At 39.5% G+C, this 20,523-nt stretch overlaps 2 protein-coding genes across 2 annotated transcripts in view; both read left to right on the top strand.

The window, feature by feature from the left end:
- Positions 1 to 2,020: 2,020 nt before the first annotated feature.
- Positions 2,021 to 13,025, top strand: LOC109480123 (sulfatase-modifying factor 2-like). The gene is made up of 7 exons (XM_019782280.1): positions 2,021 to 2,125; positions 2,636 to 2,798; positions 4,782 to 4,908; positions 6,718 to 6,924; positions 11,554 to 11,632; positions 12,049 to 12,214; positions 12,632 to 13,025. The coding sequence occupies exons 1-7, from the start codon at positions 2,065 to 2,067 to the stop codon at positions 12,903 to 12,905; spliced, it is 1,077 nt and encodes a 358-aa protein (XP_019637839.1). The 5' UTR covers positions 2,021 to 2,064; the 3' UTR covers positions 12,906 to 13,025.
- Positions 13,026 to 15,683: 2,658 nt separating this feature from the next.
- Positions 15,684 to 20,523, top strand: part of LOC109480003 (vigilin-like) — a 28,115-nt gene continuing 23,275 nt past the window's right edge. The window contains exons 1-2 of the mRNA XM_019782110.1: positions 15,684 to 15,793; positions 15,881 to 15,965. The gene's annotated coding sequence lies outside the window, so the exon portion shown is untranslated. The remainder of the gene's footprint in view (positions 15,794 to 15,880; positions 15,966 to 20,523) is intronic.

Below are 20,523 nucleotides of genomic sequence, written 5' to 3'. Positions count from 1 at the left end.
AACCAGCAATGATTTTCTCTGATCATGATAACATGATACGTTAGGACTAGCAAGTTGAAAGTAGACTACAAAAAGAAATAAAAGATCTTGCAACTGCTTGACGATCTTACAATTTTGCCTCGCCCAATTAGCTGCAGTATCGTTATCAATCGCTATCATATGACGTGCGCTATTCGTCGTATGAAGAGCACAGGTGGCCAATAATCGTCAAAATGTGCATTTTTTCTGACCAATAGCATTAGCACGCCAGGATTTTCATCGATTGACCAATCGCGGGGAAGTATATTTTACCTGTATTTCACCTGTGCTGAGCATCCATATGTTTATCAGGCTTGCAAGTTTAATTCTTTTTCTGCCGTTCTCGGCAGCTTTTTTCAACATGGAAGGCGGACTTGCAGGCGGACTTGTAGCCACGCACTCCACCCACTGGCTCGTCTAACCCCAGCGTCTACTCGTACTCGTGCCAACCACTAGCCTCTACCAGGCTTAGGGAGGCGGCTGAAAAGAGTAGAAGTCGGCCAAATTAAATAGAGAGATAAGCCTGCCAAGGGAGTTTGTCCATTGAGATGGGACATTGAACATTTGGGTGCTGCGAAATGTTCTCTCAGCGTACTCTCCAAGCAGAGGTTTTGGTTTGGGGTAATTTTTAGCGTGTTTTTAGGCTTTTTTATTGGGGGTTTCTCTTTTGCACTGAATTTTTTGTTGGTGGGAAAAAAATTTCATGCAAAAGGGAAACCCCGATAAAAAAGCCTAAAACACGCTAAAAACAAGAGTTCCGAGATCTCATACCTCCATGAAATATGGGCTTGCCTTGTCATACATTTCAACATGTCCTCATTAATTATGTCCTCATTTTAGACTTTCTTTATCGGGGTTTCTTTTTTGCACTGGAATTTTTCTTTCACCCAACCCAAGAAAAATTCCAGTGCAGAAAGAAACCCCGATAAAAAAGTCTAAAAATACGTCAAAAATAACCCCAAACCCCGAACCTCTGCTTGGAGAGTACCAGTACTACCAGAACCATCCCTGAGTGGAACAACCTCTCGCCATGTGTACCATGTACATGTAGGTAAGGTTGTTACTTTACAGAGCTTTCCTCATATTCCTGTGTCAGTTTATTACCTAGTTGTTTTGGTGAAAGTTTCCTTAATGTTGCCTTCATACTTTAGCAGCATCAAATTGTTATTGTACCATGTTCTTTTCATAGGAGTGGCTACAAAAGTCGTTCGTTCTTACTAAGCCTTTATTATGTTTACATATTGTTTTTTCTCTGTTTCTTCTTCTTCTTCTCCAAACAGTGATCTATGACCTGACCAATGACATGATTTGTTGACGTCTGTCACCATGGTGACTGGTGTTGGGTTACATTATGTTGCAATTTCATGGTCTGCTCTGCTCCTGTCACCATACACTAGTATACATGTATGTGAATGTGTTTGAGTAGACCATGTCCGAAGGTAAACATTATGCATTTGCTTTGCAAATGTTTTTCGTGTAAAGTTTGCTTCTATTCTAGTACAAGAGTGGCCACATTGTCCTAGAATAGTGTCAAAATGGGCTTTGAGTGCAAAGGTCTTTCCTCCTGTATTTGTAGTTGTAATGAAGTTAAGGGTAAGTGCAAGGGTATTTGGGGATTCCTGGCTGGAATTGAATAAAAGTTTTTAAATGCCGAATACATCCTGAGCTACACACTGTATTGTAGATTTATGTACATTTAATGCAAAATAAATTTGAAAGAGTATTGTAGTTTTTATTTCACATAGAATTAGGAAAGGCATGAGGAGTATAGAATATTCAAATCAATAAATAAACAGTCCTGTATTCATTGCTATGGGCAAAGGGGCGCATGACTAGCAATGGATTTCCAGGATTCAAACACGTGCCCCCTTCCCCTTGGTCCCAGCTGTTCCAAAGATCACAATGACGTGTCAATGGTAAATATATAAGCCAGTATGCCTGAACACCAGAAAATAATTCTGTGACAAGTAGGCCATGGAGGGTAGAGATAGGATGCCTTCTTTAAACATTTTCTTGTGTTTTGTAGTTATTTTTCTGTGCGGTGCGATGGGACAGCAGAAGAAGAAACCCCCTCCTGGCTTTGTCAAAGTCGTGAACGTTACTGAAGGTGAGTTGCCGTAAAATATCCTTTCGCTAATCCTGTAAACTGGAGCATGTCTACCCGCCTGCGTTACTGTAATTCTGTACTGGTTCATAAATTTCGTTTTTATTGTTGGACAAGTCAGCACTAGAGGTACACGCGTTATTTTGCAATAGTAGAACACTTTGTATTAGCCTAGTATAGTACTCTTATATGTTCCTTATGTATGTATGACTAAGTCAAGTAGCTAGTGTATCTTTTGTCTCCACTTTTCTATATACGTTTGTTATGTGTCTGTTATATCTTGACCTGTACCTAGTCCGTCGTGGCATGAATGTACAATAAAGGTATTTCATTATATTTCATATATTTTTTACTGCATAAATTTCATACAATTTAGGTCAAAGAAAGTCCAACAAATCATAAAACGTGCACTATTTCAAAACATCAGCTTGGCTTAATGTGCACATACGGTGCAAGCAATAGTATTAACATCTCTATTTACATAGGTGTTAATATTTTTAATTGATTCCACAGGTTCAAACGTGACCAGGTTTGACCAGATGGTTGAAATAAAAGACGGGAAGTACTGGGTGGGCACGGATGACGAGAAGGCGCCCGACACGGAGAGACCTCGCCGGAAGACTCATCTGAAGGCTTTCCGGGTAGACCTGTATCCCGTCACCAACCAACAGTTTCTGTGAGTAGTGTAGACTCCAGTGTAGACCTGTATCCCGTAACCAACCAACAGTTTCTGTGAGTAGTGTAGACTCCAGTGTAGACCTGTATCCCGTAACCAACGAACGGTTTCTTTGAGTAGTGTAGTGTATATACGTATATCGATTTAGACTCGGTGTAGACCCAGTGTAGACCTGTATCCCGTCACCAACGAACCTTTTCTGTGAGTAGTGAAGTGTAGTGTAGTGTAGTTTAAAAGCACTGGGGTGTAGACCTAGTGTAGACCCGTATTCCGTCACCAACCAACAGTTTCTGTGAATAGTGTAGTGTAGATTTAGACTCTGTGTAGTTGTATCCCGTCACGAACGGTTTTTGTGATGTGAGTGGTGTAGTGTCTAAGCTTGAGTGCGGACTCAGTGTAGAACCTGTATCTTAACAAATCGTGTCTGCGAATGGTGTAGTGTCGATTGTCAAGTTTACGATGAGTAAAGTGCTGAGTATATTTAGTTTCAATGTAGACCTGTCTGTACATAGTCTTGTGCGGGCCTATTGTTGACTTGTACTGTGTATTTGAAAGTCAGTTTAGACCTACCCCGTCACAAACTAACTTAACTAAATAAATCGGGCACATGCTCGTATCTAGTAGATGGTTCTAACCACCTTTACTACCTTAAGCCACTAAACTAATCTCTGTGTACTGGTGTTCGCTGATGCAGTAACTATGTTTGACTTTTTAAACTGTAGAATTGCTGTACATGTACTTTACAACGTTAACGAGCTTCACTTCAGGCATAATGAGATGATAAGCCCATCATTGAGCAGCAATCGATATAATATCCCCAAAGCGCTGGACCTAAGTGTGCAGAAAATTTCTAATTACCCGCAGCATCTGTGACACATTTGATTGGTCGTCTCGTTAAACCGGATGTATTAAGGAACGTCGTTATTTCGAGAGGCACTCGATAAACAAATGATAATCTTATTAAGCGGGACAATGGGAACACTTAACGGTTCAAATCTACACAAACTAGTGTTTTATAGACTTATAACTGACAGTAATTTTGCGTTTGAATTTGCCTTTGAATAAATATGTTTCTACACAAACGAATGTTTTCATAGACTTATAACTGACAGTAATTTAGCGTTTGAATTTTTCTTTAAAATGTTTCTATATAACTAGTGTTTTCATAGACTTATAACTGACAGCAGTCAGCGTTTGAATTTTCCTTTTAAATGTTTCTATACAAACTAGTGTTTTCATAGACTTATAACTGACAGCAGTCAGCGTTTGAATTTTCCTTTGAATAAAGGTTACCGTTTGCTTGAACATTACTGTTAGATGAACCCAGCATTGAATCACCATGAGTTCAAATTGCAGAGAGTATATATAATTATATATTTATTTATTTCATCTTATAAACACCTGAGTAGCCTTTACAACAGTAAAATTGTTGATTTCCAAAAGGGCCCAGCAGGGACACATAAACAATATAACATAACATAAACACAACATAAAGCAATTTGTATAAAAGTAAATTATACAGTCAAGTAACATAACTGAGAAAAGTTAACAGAGATCAGTATAACTGAAAATCAGTATGACTGAAAAGTTAACAAACGATACAACATACATAAACGGCTGAACAGAAATATACAAACCAAAATGTCAAAATCTTAATCGTGATCCATAATCGTGTCCAGAATAACCGTTCAGAGGTAAAAAAAAAAATCACTGTAGGTCAGAGGTCTGTTTTATATATATAAAGAGCCGGAAAGAAGTGAAAATATCTGTTACCAAGACATATAAAACTTTTACTAAAAGGCTCGATGATTTGAAGAGGTGTCAAAGGAGGAGTAATTCTAACACGATTCTATTTTTGTGATTTCCTTCTTTAATTTTATTTTGGGCATATTACCTTGGAAAGAAGTAAGGACAATCTAGGACTTTATTGATATGATTTTGGGGGCCACATTGCTCAGTTTCTTGTTGCTCTTTGACTCGCAGAAAATTCATCAGGTCGAAAGGAAAACGCTTCAAGACGGACTCAGAAAAGATCGGGTGGAGTTACGTGTTTCATGATCTTGTGTCTGAAGAGGTGAAGCAGAATTTTACGGTAGAAAACGTTACACAGGTGAGAAATACACTTCTTCTCGTTTTGATTAGTACAACGGAAGTAAAACCGACCTGTGTAGGTAATAAAAAGGTGCGGCACGCAGATGACTTATAATTTTCCTGTGGCAAATGATTAGCAAACATGAAGTTTGCTACCAGTACTTTAAATATGTTTTTTAGAATTCTTAACAGTCATGAACCCCAAAACATCTACAGTTCCATTGTTCCCGTCCATTCTACCCACAAGTAAGATTTGCCAATTCTTGCACTTTCAAACTACCCAAACCAAAAACAAACAGCAAAAAGCGAACATTTCTCTACCGCACCATTAATCTATGGAACACCCTGCCTCCCAGTATCAAAACACTGACCAGTCTGCGTCAATTCAAAAAGGCCATCCACCAGTTGTACATGAGCTAAGTTGTGTATATCAAGTCATGATCGTTTTTGTTTAACCTGTATATAATTTGTGATGATTATGTATGTTCATTCTCTTTAATTTTGTTGTCAGCATGTTCATATGTTTATATGTTTTGAACCCTGGAAGACTAGTCGTCTTAGACTAAAGGGTATCGAAATAAACGAAATGAACTTGTAAGTCAGGATAGTACCTTCCATATCAAGAAGCAGTGCTGACATCGTTTTGTAGGAGTAATAGCATATATACGGGTGACGTATATTCTAGTACGACTTTGGTGATCTTTTACAGCATTTGCAAGGTGTACAAAGAAAATGCCAAACAAAAACAACTACCAAACCACTGAAATTCGTGTTATTCTATATTTTGGTGACATTGCAGCTCGCCCCGTGGATGTTACCCATACGTTATGCCATGTGGAGTCAGGTAAGGCTTCGGAATTTTTTTAGTAAAAAAAATGTCCTTCCGTGGAAGATAGAAAAGCATTGTGGACCATCTCTTTCAAAGTTGCATGCATGTTTTCTTTCGCAAATAAGAAGTTGATTATGATGTCTGAACTAAGACAAAACTCGGAGGAAAGGTAAAAAAAAAGATCGAAATGTCCAGGCAGCTTTTGAGAGTGAAAAGTGTTAGTATATTGTCCAGTCAGTAGTTATGTAGAACTCCTCCGCATTATCATGTAAGCCATGTTCCATGTACATGTATATTATATCACCTTTATAAAATAGTCTAGTGCTAGTTTCGATACATAGAGCTTTTAACCATTAAAGTAGACGTTAGAGTAGAAAGCTAGATATGTAGTAACTCTGAAGAGCTTGCCATACATTGTACCTGTTACAATTGTTGTGCAATGTTCACACAATTATCACACGTGCATACTCACAACACTCGCCTCAGGGCGCAAGGAGGTCTTCAGTTGCCAATGACTAAGCTAGAATACAGAAAACGTGCCTTTTCTTCGTCTGGGGCGGTATTGTGGAACACACTACCACATCACCTAAAAGCAGCCAGGACCCTAGCAGCCTTCAAACAACTTTATGTACTGGGCAATCATTGATATGCAAATTCCAAGCCTGATTTTAATCTTGATTTCTTTTTTGTCCTACCTTGGTTCTATGTTATATGATGGTCAGGCTTCACTTTTGTTTCACTTATTTTGGTATTATGATTTCATGCGCAATGTATGCTACTTAAGTTACCTTGCTTTTGTATTATTTAGTAACTTTTGTAACTTTATAAGTTACTTTTGTTGTTATTTGTATTAGTTTGAGTTTGATGTTTTTGTTTGGGGTCTTCCCCAGGCCCAGGGCTCATTAAAAAGCGCCCTACGGGCGATATGTATCCCCCTGGTTAAATAAATAAAAACAAACAAGCAAACAAACAATTTAAGTTTGACTTTTAAATCTTCAGCCGGCAGGACCAAGATCAAATATCCTGGACAAGTTACAACACCCTGTCGTGCACGTGCGGTGGACCGATGCGGCGGCGTACTGCTACTGGGCGGGCAAGCGCCTCCCCACCGAGGAGGAGTGGGAGGTGGCCGCGAAGGGAGGGCTGGACGGGAGGAAACTGCCCTGGGGAGGCCGCTACTCACCGCAAAGGCTGAACATCTGGCAGGTACGGTTTAACAGGCTCCGGGAGGCGGCTGGAAAGAGTAGAAATTGGCCAAACAGAGAGATAACATGTGAGTAAGTTGGTCCGCCAGAGAGTACATTTTGCCGCACCCGGTGCACCCAGAAGGCATGTTATCTCTCTAGCTACATGTGTACTAGTATTTTGCCAATTTCTACTGAGTCTTTTCTTAACAAAGGGTAGAACATCTGGCAGGTACGGTTTGGCCTTCATGATTACTATTATAACTCCCGAGACTAGTCCTGTCTCCTTTCTAGCCTCTACCAGGCTACCAGGCTTCGGGAGGCGGCTGGAAGAGCACAAATCGGCCAAATACATAGCCTGGATGCCAGACCCAAAGCACACTGGACACAAAATATCTCAGTGTGCTTTGGGTCTAGCATCCAGGCTACCAAATACATACAGAGCAGCTGTAGACATAGCATGCCAGGGGAATTGGTCTGCCGGAGAGGCAAACTGTTCTCTCCAGCAGACCAACTTCCTTGGCATGATATCTCTCTGTATTTGGGCGATTTCTACTCTTTCCAGCCACCTCCCGAAGCCTGGTAGAGGCTACATCCTCTTCGCATTTCTCTATTTGCGGAGAGGATGTAGGACTCGGGAGCTAGTAATAGGTTTGGTAACTAGGCTAGGTACGGTTTAGTTAGTACCCAAGCAGACGTTGGACTGGGCGATCGTTTTCTGTCGACAGGGCGTCCGTGAGTAGCCTCTACCAGGTTCCAAAGGCTACTGGAAATGATAGAAACTGGCCAAATATTCCGCTAATACTATACTAGCTTGCCGCTCAATAGACTGTTTTGTACATCGGTAATCTGGTAGTGGCTATTCTGACAGTCCCTAGCCCCAGCTGTGACAGAAAACTCGCGTCGTTACCATTCATACCGTATAACCCTCGGCAAACGTGTTAGAAAACAAAGTTGTCGAACGAAGAAGAAATTGTCGTGCAACTGTCTTATTTGTCTTTTTATGTCCCCAACTCCTAAAAATTGACGGAGTGACGAATGTCTAGGGGACATCCAAAAATTGCCTGAAATTAGGCATAAGGTAGAGTGAGTAACGTCTAGCTCGATGAAAGTCTATAAAGGAAAATTACACAAAGGTTATTGTGGTTTCATGTCATTAAATGCGACAAATACATGTCTTTTTTCAAACTCTATTCCATTTGAAGTAATCATAGGATCTTTCTTGTGAAATTTTAGTCCTATATGTGTAACAACTGTCCATATTTCGTATTTACGCCACAGAAAACTGGGGTTTATTGTGATATGACATAAATTATGATAATGAGCAATATGGCGCTGTAGTTAGAGACAATGGTTTAGTTCCGTAAAGGCTGTAGCAGCGGCTCGCGCGAATGATTCTACTTAAATACGTTGTACATGTATATAGTCCTGCCTTGTGGAACATTGTCTTGTTTACATATTTTGTCCCCAACTCCAATTACCCCGGAAGTTTAAGGGACTTCAAAAATTGCCTAAAAAATTGGTTTTGAGGTAAGTTAACAGTCGGCACAATAAAAATCTATACTACATATTGAAAAATGAGAACTGTGGTTTGTGTTATAGAAAAACCACAAAATAAAGATTCTCAATCGCTATATCGTCCATTTTGGTAATGCCAAAATATGTTAGTGTAATGTTGGTACTAAGTAGTAAACAACTGTGCATATTTAGCATTTCCCTAAAAGTAAACTGGAACTTTCTTCGTTATTACATAAATTATGATAATGAGCAGTATGGGGCTGTAGTTGCTAAACAATTCGACGATAGTTTGTAGTGGAAGACGATATACTAGGCTCAGTGTTTTTGTGACATTAAATTGCAATTTGTAGTGAGCCTTTCCTGCTCTCTTGCGCGGAGTATTAAACATAAAAACCATACCACTGGAAAGGCATACATGTATACAAAGCCATGTACATGTATTGGATTTCCTAGTGTTATGTGATACTAGACCTTTCCTTTATTTATCATCTACCCCTTCCGAGGAAGGGGTATTCAAAAATTTTTGATATTTGGTATGTAGGTAATCTAAAATTTAAAGGTACTGCAACTTTGACTTTGCAACTGAGGATCGACCAATGAGAAATGAGCAACTTACTTTTTGTGGGCACACAGTAGAATAGATTGTTCAAAATAAGGAACTAAACCATTTTTATACATTATTTAAAAAATGTAAATAACCTTGCATTGAACATAAACTCGTCCACTGAAATAAAGTAACAATGTCTCTTTTTTTCATGAAAATTAAGTGTTTTTTGCAAATTGAATAAATTATGATAATGAGCAACATGGCTACCGTCGCTTTATGCTCTAAGAATGCAAGAAGTGAGTGCAAATGATTACAATATACATATATTATGATTTATGAGTATATATGTTGGATATATACAAGACATTTCTTTTGTTTCTTATCTACCCCTTGAAAGGGGTATCAAAAAATTCCTGATATTTGGTAGGTAAGTAATCTAAATTTTAAGGTACTGCAACTCAAACCTTGTTGGAGCTGAGAAACTTGCTATGAATGAACTATTTGTTTTTGTGGGCGTTCAGTATAATATTATTTGTATAGAAAATGAACTAAAACATTTTGAAACATTTATTAGGAAAACGTACAAATTATGTTAATCATCGCAACACTGACTGAAAAGTATACGTAAATTAGTACTCCCTGAAATAAAGATAAGCGTTTTTCGCAAACCGCAAAAATTATGATGATGAGCAATATGGCGCATTGTCACGAAAGGTTAGTTACCAGGCTCCGCCCTGCCCCAAGGTATGCCTGGTCTTCAGGATCGGATCTGGTCCGCGGTACAGAGGGTCGCGGCTGATTTCTTATCGGCCCGCCAAGCACATATACCCGCGAAACACGATCCAGCCGTCCAGGGTAGTTAGCGCCACTGAAGGTCAGATACTCGTGTACTATTACTTCTTTGTTTCTAGAAACTCCCCGAGCAAGCGGCTCAAGGGAGGACAAAAATTTGTAAATACACTCTATTACACTGTAATGAGTCAATACACTGTAAGTTACGTTTTAGAGAGAAAAAATATATCCACACGGTGCTGATCTGATTTCATGGCATTTTTTTTTCAAAGGCGGTCTTTCATACAAAATTTTCAAAAGGTTTCTCCCTTTTGAAGACTACAGGTGCATACTTTTCATATTCATGTCAACTTACAAGTGTATGTATAAATTCATCTTTCAATTCCATGTCGTTGAACATCCATTTTTCGAAAATGCATAAATTATGATAATCACGGGACAAGTAAAACGTTTTATAATACATCTATTTTGAAAACTCATTTCTGACTAGTAGTAACTAATCTTTCTTCATTTCTAGAACCCCCTAAGCAAGCGGCTCGAGGGGTGACAAAAATTATCACTATATATAAACTATAGGTTAATGATGTTAAGAATACGTAGCAACTTTCTGTTGGCGTTTGGATTTTACATACTCACAATGTGCTGATCTCATTTTCTGGTTCTTACAGCAAGAAAACGTATCTTTCATGCAGAAATTTTACGGTTTCTAAGCATTTGAAGACTGCAATTGCATATTTTTCATATTCACTTCAAGTTTCTAGTGCATATATCAATTCATCTTTCATTAAAATGGCGTTGATTGACCGTTTTTGGACAATGCATAAATTATGATAATCATAAACATGGCGCTGTACTTTGAAGCAATTCTTTGTTGATATTTCAAATATTTGGGAAACTATTATTATAGTCATCAAAGTACGGGGATATAAGATAGATGAACATTCATTTTATTACCGTATATCATTGCAACCCTTGATAATCGAGACACAGTTTCTATAGCTAGCATACCACCATAATACACTGTGATACTAGCCAGTAAAACTGTGGACAATAATACTAGTAGCTCTTGCAGTGAAAGACGCTTCTTTTATATTTACATTCTCCCTGCGAGCATGCGGCTCTCGGGAGGACAAAAATTAATAAACAAGTAATGGCGTTAAAAAAAACACCAAGGCGACAATTGTACAACGCCCTCCTGGTGTCCTGTATACGTGTAATCTCCACTTGTATTTCTGGTAGTAAGAAAAAATAAGCGACATGACAAAGAAACGGATATCACCAATACTGATTGTATTACTTTGTATCATTTAATACGTAAAATAAATGATGATTCGCTATCATTTTGGCGTCGCAATTGTCATAGTTTTGTCTTTTTTAGCCAATGTATAAAAAATACATAAATTATGATAATTTTAACTGCACATGCAGTACTACTTATGACCGCTAGGTGTCAAACCTCTTACACTGTTGTAGATGTTCGTGTGCTGTCAAATAAATTCAAAGCAGCTTCAAACTGTCTTTTCGGGTCTTTTGGCGTAGCGCTCAACTCGGAACCAAGAGGTTTCGGGTTCGAGTCCTGACATGCCACCGATCTTGTGCCCTTGGGAAAGGCACTTTACACGACTTTCCTCGCTTCGCTCAGGTAAAAATGAGCATTGTATTGTCCCCTGTGTTGTTGGCGGCATTAATATAAGTTGAAACAACTTGAGTGTGCCGTCACCACGTCTTGTGACTACATGTTGGAATATATTTAAAAAAACTGTCTTTTCTTTTATATGCAGGGCTCGTTCCCAGATAACAACACTCTTGAAGATGGGCATTTCTCGACGTCATCCGTTCTGTCGTTCCCAGAGCAGAATGATTACGGTGGGGCGTGACGTCATGTTACATTTATCTCGGTAGTCTCGATATTCAGACCTACTTCACAGTAGAATGTGTGTGTGTACAGTAGCTTGGTATAGCCTTTTTAGTAAAAATAGAGAGAAGAATATAAAACACAGACACATCCGCAGACACAGACAAGCAAAGGCGTCACGCACACGCGCGCACACACGCGCACGCACATGCACGCACACGCACGCACACACACGCACACACGCACACAGCGAATAGAGCTAACAATAGTTCTGCAAAGTTGAAATTGTCTACCATTGTCTATTTTCCAGAAGACCCAAATATATAAAGTTAAGCCGATTTATCAAATATTCCCCCAACTTTGTATATTGATATCTCAATCCGTCTTTTATTTTGCCGTCAAAGTTGAAGATGATTTTTCTCATTGAACCGCAGGTATGTATGACGTAGTGGGGAACGTGTGGGAATGGACCAGCTCACAATACGTCCCACCGGGCATGCGCAAAGAGGATGCGGATGCGAAGGAGTACGTGGTGAGGGGAGGGTCATGGCTCGACTCTAAGGACGGCTCATTCAACTACAGGGTCCAGGTCACTACCAGGTACATTTTATAGAGAATCTTTTAGTTTTTCTTTCTTTCTTTCTTTATTGACGTATTTGACGTAATTTTTGACGTATTGGGAACTTATTTTCTAGCAAGTAGAGACGTGAAGAACCCAACACACATAGAAAAAGCAGGGGTGACCCGGTGTGCTTAATTGGTAAAAAAAAGGCAAGACATAGCGAACTTGGGCCACATGGCACTACTAGTATACTAGCTACTCGAAAATGCATCATGCGTCAATTCACTCAAATTTAGGATTAGATCGACAGAATAAGTTGAAGAGATGGTCAAATTTTTCTTACAGTTTCTAATTGCAATATCTTGTGTACTTCAGACGTCAAATGCTCTTTAAGAGACGCATCTTTGATTTAACATTCTGTTTGAAAACTGGATTGATTTTTTTGACTTCCCAAGGAAAGGACAAGCATCTGACATCGGCTGCGACCACGTGGGTTTCCGCTGCGCCCAGTCGGTGGTGCCGACATCTAGCGACAAGGTGCGGTACGTCAGCAAGGTTAACCTGACCAATCAGGCCAAGAGGCCAAAGGTCAGGCACCTGAAGGACCAGAAGAAAAAGAAGAGACCCCCGCCTCCTCCCCCTACCCCGGCCCCCCGGAGGACCAACACCCCCCGACCCAGGGGGAAACCGAGGAAGAGCAAGAGGGGGAAGAGGAACGACGAATTGTAGCCTGCAGAAGTCAACAATACCTCTTCCAGCTTAATTCAAATTCAAACTTTATTCATCAACTTGGTAGTCCTTAGAATTAGACTGAATTGCGTTGATTGTACAATTTTGCCGATTATAAAAACTCAGTACTGTTAATTAGCAACATATCATCAGTTAAAAAGATATTACATTTCATAATCGAGTAAATATAGTAAAAGTGCATGGACGACGTAATGGACACACAGTGATAAAAGTACAAGTTGTCTTCGTCAGAAGGACTATGAAATTGTCTCGCCGAAGTGTGGGGAACTGCGGATTTTGCGATATAACTCTGGAAGGCATTATTCGACGTCCATGATTTTTGGCAGGCAGATTACCGCTGTTGAGGCCAAAGTCAAGTACAAGTTTCGGCTTCGTGGGGGGTCCGTGCGTCACGTTAGTGCACCTTTTGTGTTTGTGGCTTGTTAGCAAGATAACTCAAGTATTTGTAAAATGTTAATTATAATTCTTGGTGTGGTGCTTACTATTGTCGGGACCAAGGTTAAGTTCGTTACTGAGCTTCGTGGGGGGTTTCGTTGTGACTACAGGGGGCATTTTGTTAATTTTTCTTGTGAGCAGGATAACTTTTGTATGTGTGGATGGAAGTTAATGAAATTTAATAGGCATGTTACTGTCGTGGTCTCCAAGATTGAGTTCAAAGATGAGAGTCGTGGAGGTCGTTATGTCCCCGTAATAGGACCTTTTGCGTTTAGAAATCCCCCACCTACATCTGCTTGGAGACAGCCGACAGATGGATATAGCCGGGGAACCCTAATAATGGGATGGGATCAAATGACGTTACATTGAGGCATTGTACTATAACTTCAGCAGGGGGAGGATAGGTTGGACATATGTCAGGTTATTTTCTACGGCCACACCAAGTAATTGCTATGGATGACGTCCACTGGAGACCTTAAATCTAATTACCTTAAATTTAAGGCAAGCGCGCAATAAAACACGAAGGGCCGAAAAACGAGATGCCTAGATTTGGAATATACTAACTGTAGAAGCACAAATGTTAGGACACAAAGAACACAAGAAACAAGTCTTCTATTTGTCATAAAGACAAATTAACAAAACAGCAGTAGTCACCCTGTTCTGATTCTTTACTTTATAACATCTTCTCTTATTATATTTTGCGGCGCTGTCGTGACACTTTCAACACAGTAAGAATTTCTTGAACGTTTTTTTTCCAGTAACAGTCCAAACTCAAATAACGTAGGGGGGGGGGGGGCTAACATGGGTGACGACGCATCTGTATAATCTGCGGCAAACCGTTTCAGGGTGTTCTGTACCATAAAAATAGTACAGAGATTCTTTTGTTCTTTAGACCAAATTGATTATTAAAAAGAGTGAAGAATACGCATGTTAATTTCTCTAGAACGATGTACCTCTGACGAAGACATGAGATCTCCGACCTCTAGTATGTATATGATTATAAGAAATGAATTTCAAGAAGTTCCTTTTGCTTGTTCAATGCTTTGTAAAGTGCCTCGTGAGCAACTTACTTGTTACAATAAGAATAACATGTGCAAAATCCGCTACGTATATCATTTGATGTAACGATATTGTAAAGCCGTGCAAAGAAAAAAAGCTTTCTTCGACGCCCTGACGACACGAAACATTTTAGTTTAAATATATGCAATTTTTTGGACTCTAGCTAGTCTTCAGCTTCAATGAAGAAAAAAAGTAACATGCTATTGTCAATTTGCATAGCCGAAGTGGTACAATGTGTGGATGTGCAAGAAACATCACGTCATAATTACGTATACTGTCAAGATAATAATCTGCTCATTGTAGATATACTACCATTCAATAATAAGAACAAAAGATACTGTTATCAACTTGATACATATGCCAATTGCAAGAAAGGCCAATGTTGACTGTAGTGTACATGTTATTATGTTTATGTACATGTATATAATACCTTGGCGCTTGGTCCGTTTTATCCCCAACTGACATTTCGCAAAAAAAGCATGTCTTGAAACCATAAATAAAACGTGAATTTAGAAATTTGATATCTTTTACTTGTCTGAGTATAGTTAGTCTTAACATTGAGTGGAGCGGAATTAACATAAACAAACGTTTACGATCTTTTATAATCGTTTATGAAGTTTGTAGGGCTTCAAAATAAATGCATTAAAACGTTTTAGTTCTTTTTTCATCATTGTACTGTGTGCCTTTCTGCAATTAGCCTTTGAATTACGATAGGAACTTGCAATGAACTTTACATTGATTTCAGTAAACGTTAACGTTACTGTGTTGAATAAGTCGTTATCAACAAAACAACGATATCAAATACAGACCATTTTCCGTAACTTTTTTTTTTCAAATTGAACTTTTCATCTGTAGCGTAACAAAGCTGTTATGTATTAAAAGGAGAGATGTGATACGTTGTTCGCCGTCGAAGTTTGCATGAGTCTCACGTGTCTTACCTGGTGACCTTTACCCCCGGAAGCGTCTCCGGAAGTCGACCAGCGCACAGGTACCGTCGCTGATGTGATCATTCCGCCAACCAATAATATGCGTACATTTCTGTTCGATCCCAGCTTATTTGATAAAATTTCGTACGTTGATGAGTGATTGACAGGTGTCATTAATTATACGCTGATAAAATTATATGGCTCACAATGTACACGGAGTTTTGATTGGCACTACTTTTTCTACATCCGGAGCTATTCGGCGATAGCACTCGAGCACTTATTTGTTTCACGTCGTCTCATTGGACTGTCCATCGTTAATTGCTTCATTCCGGCCAATGGCAGACAAGATTGCACAGAGTGGGGTGATGACGTTGCAGTGGCGGAGTAGTATGAAGAGTGGGCGTGATCCGTCACGGACCTCACATCCACTTCTTCCATAGATTGTGGGTAAGTAGGGAGGGGTCGCTCATTAAGGGCTTCGATTCGTCGCTTTTGCGTGATTTTAACAGGGCTAAAAGTGATCTTTTCTTTCAGAGAAGACACCCCGAGACTGAAGCGACCAGCAAGCGCACGCTTCATCTCCAGGACGGACCCTTATCGGCTGCAGTAACCAAGCAATGTGAGTACCGCTATGCAGATCTGCCCCCTCGCTGAATTATTCAGTCCGCAGTCCCTTCCAAGTAACTGGATGTTTATCATTGTCCTTTTGATCTCGAAGAGATCAGACCGACTTATTTTGACAGAAAACCTGTGTGGGGGCGGACAGGCTTCCATTGTTGACGTTGAAGGGTTCTCGGTAGAGCTGTTTTTCCCCGCAGTCTTTATCGACAAACTGGTGTGGCGCATGGCCTTATGCGGGGGCAAAGTTCATTTTTTCTGCTGGTCGTCCGACGCACTTTTCCAAAAAATACCCTGTTGTACGAATTTCTAAAACTCACAGTCTGTCAGATTCTGTCAGATTTTCCGCGTCTTGGCAATAGGAAGATGTCGCGACGTTTTTGGCTGGTGTTTTGGTGTGTTTTGGTCGAAGTTTGACGAGTTTTTTTTAGACCGCCCCCCTCCCCACTCGGTGGTCTGACTGTCGCCACGTCGGCAGGACACGCAGACGACGGACTCGCCCAAGTTTTTAGGGGGAGGGGGCGTTTTTTTTACTTGAAACTTTTACAAACAAAACAGCAACTTATTTTCACCAAAACCACCAAACCAAACCAAATACATTAATATCGATGGGGCATTTTATTCTAGCACAATTTATGTTTAATGCTGAAAAGTTTTATGAATAAATTTGACTGCACAACACTGGTTGCACTAGAGTCACTACATCACAAAATTTATGCGCAATTAGCATGTATTTGGGTCCATTAAAGTTCATTCACATAAAAAATGTTCTTAACATTCACTGATGGGTTTTTAAGAGTTGTACTCTTCCCCATGTAACTTTTGTGATCAAAGCTATGGCACTATGCTAAGCTAAGGCACATGCATTCAAAAAAAGGCATGAGCAATATTTGCAAAGGAAATGAACTTATGTATATTTTTTAAAGAAGAGTCATAAAGAGCTACTGCATAACATAATAAAGTTAGAAAAAAATCTGTTTTCAGGGTTCTCACCAGGATTTTTTCACAGTGTAGGGGTCAGGCATAGAAGGGCAACTTTCTGCGGCGCGAGTCGCGCATCGAGATCCCCAAAACATGGGTCTGATATTCTCCCCCCAAAATTTTGTAACTCATATTAACCACTTAAGACACTATTTATTGTTTATTGGGGGTCAGATTTTGTTTTTCCTTTGTTATAGCTTCATTCTTAAGTTGAATTTTCCTTTTTTTTTAAAGATTAATGAAGCTTCTGCCCCCAAAAACCACCTCTACGCTGGTTGAAACACAGTGTAGGGGGCTAAATCACAGCGTAGGGGGTCAAAATCACAGCGTAGGGGGCCCCTACGCTCAAACAGCCTGGTGAGAACTATGTGTTTTTGAAGTTACACCACTGTATAAAATAAGTGTTTTGTATATGATCTAATTTATGTCAGAAAATGTATAAAGCTACTATATGGCAACCCATTCACCTCATGTAAAAATCTTGTGTTATTAGTATAATATTGTGACAAGTTATTTTGACGAAGCTTCAGAAAATGTCACAATATTTCACCCCAACATCTGCTTGGAGATTATCATGTATATAAAATGTGTTTTTTTTGTAAAGACTACTAGTACAGTAATTTTGCTTTTTTTCATCACAATTCTGATGCAAAATTGAATTCTCTTGCATCACTAACAACTTGTACTGCTTATGTGAATGGCGACAGAGTTTGTTTTTATAAAGTACTACAGCGTGTGGCAGCTATTTGCCAGTTTCCCAAAAGTTGGCATTTGCATTTTAGATATCTTGATCAGATACTGATTATAATTAGAACCATATGAAGTGGACATTTACAAAATGAGAACACAGGATGTTGTGCATTTTCCTATTCCCATAAGACAAAAATTAAGAGCAGATGGAATTTTTTTGAGTTGAATTTGAAAAAGGAGTCGGTTCGTTCAGGAAAAGTTTATTTGGTTTGATGTGGTTGGGTCATAAGAAATGGTAGCTTTTCTGTAGACAGCAAATAATGACAACGCCTTTGAAACCTGACATTCCTCTCTTGGTCCTTATGGATAATTCATGAAGAATCCTGTCTCTGGAACAGTGAGTTGAAGGTGTAGGTCGCCTCTGCTACAGCCATTGGAAGATTGCCAAATCAGATACATATTGAGCTGTGCCTAGCATATGCTAGCTTAGCAACATTATTGTATTACCTCCTGGGACGGTGTGTCATTCCAGGTTAGGTTATTACAGTTGTAGCACTTTATGAAATGTGTTTTGTAGTTCCATAGCAATTCGTACAGAAACAATGACCCTTTTACTAAAGATTTAGGGTCTATAAACCTCTATGCATTCCTTCAACCTACCTCTGATAGTTTTTTTTACTCATTGGTCATGACATAACAGGCTATTGTAAAGAAACAGAACATTAATGTTTTATTGTCTAACAATGTATGGTTGACTTGGATATTTTGCATCTATGAAGCCTGCAATGGTCAAACTGCATAAAATCGAAAATTGAGTTAGAATGAAGGGACATAGACCAAGAATTCTATTCCATATGACATTGATTGAATTACATTAATTGATTTATTAGAAATTTTAGTACATACAGTAAAATGGTATTGATTTGAGTGCTGTCAATTTTTTTTGTTCAACCAATGGCTACTGCCCATCAACATTTGATACACACACAGGGAATTTTATCATTGGATACATAAGGTACATTGTACATGTACTCTTGTTGTCACAGCTGTGTGGCACAGTGTGGGTATTAAGTCTTGTCTCTTCATCATCATGATTGGTAACATATCTGACCCCTGGCTTGGTTTATCACATCCCGAATACATATCTAATTATAGTACTGAAAAAGCATGCTGAGATGTGGAGACCCTCTACTGTGATATTCAAATGATAACCTGCTGCTAAAGGTAAATATACATTGTACAGAATGCAAAGCCAGATATTCAGACAACTGGTTTCAAAGAAAAAACTTACAAGCTACATGTACTAGGCACACACTATACATGCGAGATGGATAGAATATCCAACCATCAGCTAGCAACTTGCGTCATAGATTCTAATGGGCTTAAACCTTTACGTAAACGGAAAGTGTTAGTGAATGGTGTAGGGATTTGTAATTATGGGGTGTTACCGTGTTAAAGTCTTTATTTTCCCACCACATATAAACACTAGAGTGGCCATGGAACGTACCTGATGATGTGGCAGTCCAGACTTGTTTGTGTGTCCGTAAACAGATTGAGGTCCTTGATTGCTATCCTTTGGCACAAGTTGGAAGTTCGCCAGGTTTGAGTTATTGACGTATGCAGGTCCGTTATTAAGTTACTACATGTAACGACTTCGGGTAAACACTCTAAAATGACCACTGACTTTACAGACTTCAAAACTAAGCCATAACCATATGTTTTATACATGAAAGCATTTTATAAATGGTCCCACATGTAATTTGGAGAAAAAAAGAAAGATCAACAACAGCCCGTCATTACAAAATTCGACAAGTGATTATCTTGTCCCATTACGGTTGATGGAAGCCAGTCTATCCTGGGGCTATCCATTTATTTTCAAGGTTGGACGGGTGGTTTTCCATCTAGCAAGTAACCAAATATGTTACCGAAAACAATATACAGTATTTTTTTTCTTAATTGTAGATATTGACATGCAACTGTAACCTTCTCCCTTCTGTGTTATCTTGTAATCAATATATACAGTAACGTCATGCCAAAATCACAGTATGGATTTCCACATTTGCACAATTGAAAACATCTGTGACAGTGTCAGATATTATTGTACATACCAGTAGTTGCACAGACTTGGAAATGGACAACAATGACTGTAAGGTAACACAGTAATGTTTTTAATGACACTGGGAACTGACCTGACTAAATAAAAGGAAACCAAGACCCCCACTGCCTCCTGCGGTCTAACTAATTACCTGTTGACCAGGTCCATCCTTTAGGTTTAAATGGATGGTCCATTTCCCCGCTATTCTGTGGAGGAAATCTGTATTACAGTCAGTGTGTAAGTAGGTTACTGCATCATTACGGTTGTTCTTTTTGGTCAGGGCTGGTGGTGTTCGGTGTTGTGTGCAAATTTCATGGCTTACTTACTGTCAGGGAGATGAGTTGTTACCTCCGGGTAGGGATGTATATCCCGAGCGCGAAGGTTTTGTGAGGGAAGACGAAAATTGCGTTCGCACCCGTTTCTCGCGTTTGGGTGGACGGATATGTCTGGGACTTGGTATACGTTTTGCTGTTGGGCTGTAGATGGTGCACGTTGTTTTGGTTTTTTAGTATGTGTGTTTTAGTGCGTCAAAATGATGCGTTTAGACCGCCGATGGACACCCCTTTCAGTGTGAAAGTGGGCCTCAGCTTTTGACCTTTGCATGTATAAGGACGATTGAGGTCGCGACCACTGATCTGACCTTTCACACAGAGGGGTGTCAGCATTGTCGATAAATTCTTTCTTTGAAACTGTTCAGATGTGAACCACATGTGCCGTCAATCAACGTCTCATTATCGTGCCAGGTGGGACCCGCGGGGTCGCAGACAGCTAACTTCCGGGTGGGCCAATGGGT

This window comes from Branchiostoma belcheri, unplaced genomic scaffold (genome assembly GCF_001625305.1).
Source record: "Branchiostoma belcheri isolate BF01 breed outbred unplaced genomic scaffold, Haploidv18h27 scaffold5, whole genome shotgun sequence".
Taxonomy (NCBI): domain Eukaryota; kingdom Metazoa; phylum Chordata; class Leptocardii; order Amphioxiformes; family Branchiostomatidae; genus Branchiostoma; species Branchiostoma belcheri.
Note: the sequence above shows the minus strand (reverse complement) of the source record. Positions and strands in the feature narration are given on the sequence as shown.

Excerpts from the sequence above, each read along its gene's own strand:
- LOC109480123 (XM_019782280.1), top strand. The coding sequence starts at position 2,065 with ATGGGACAGCAGAAGAAGAAACCCCCTCCTGGCTTTGTCAAAGTCGTG. Across the intron at positions 11,633-12,048 it reads CAGAATGATTACGGTGGGGC|GTATGTATGACGTAGTGGGG; the intron begins GTGACGTCATGT and ends ATTGAACCGCAG. Across the intron at positions 12,215-12,631 it reads AGGGTCCAGGTCACTACCAG|GAAAGGACAAGCATCTGACA; the intron begins GTACATTTTATA and ends TGACTTCCCAAG.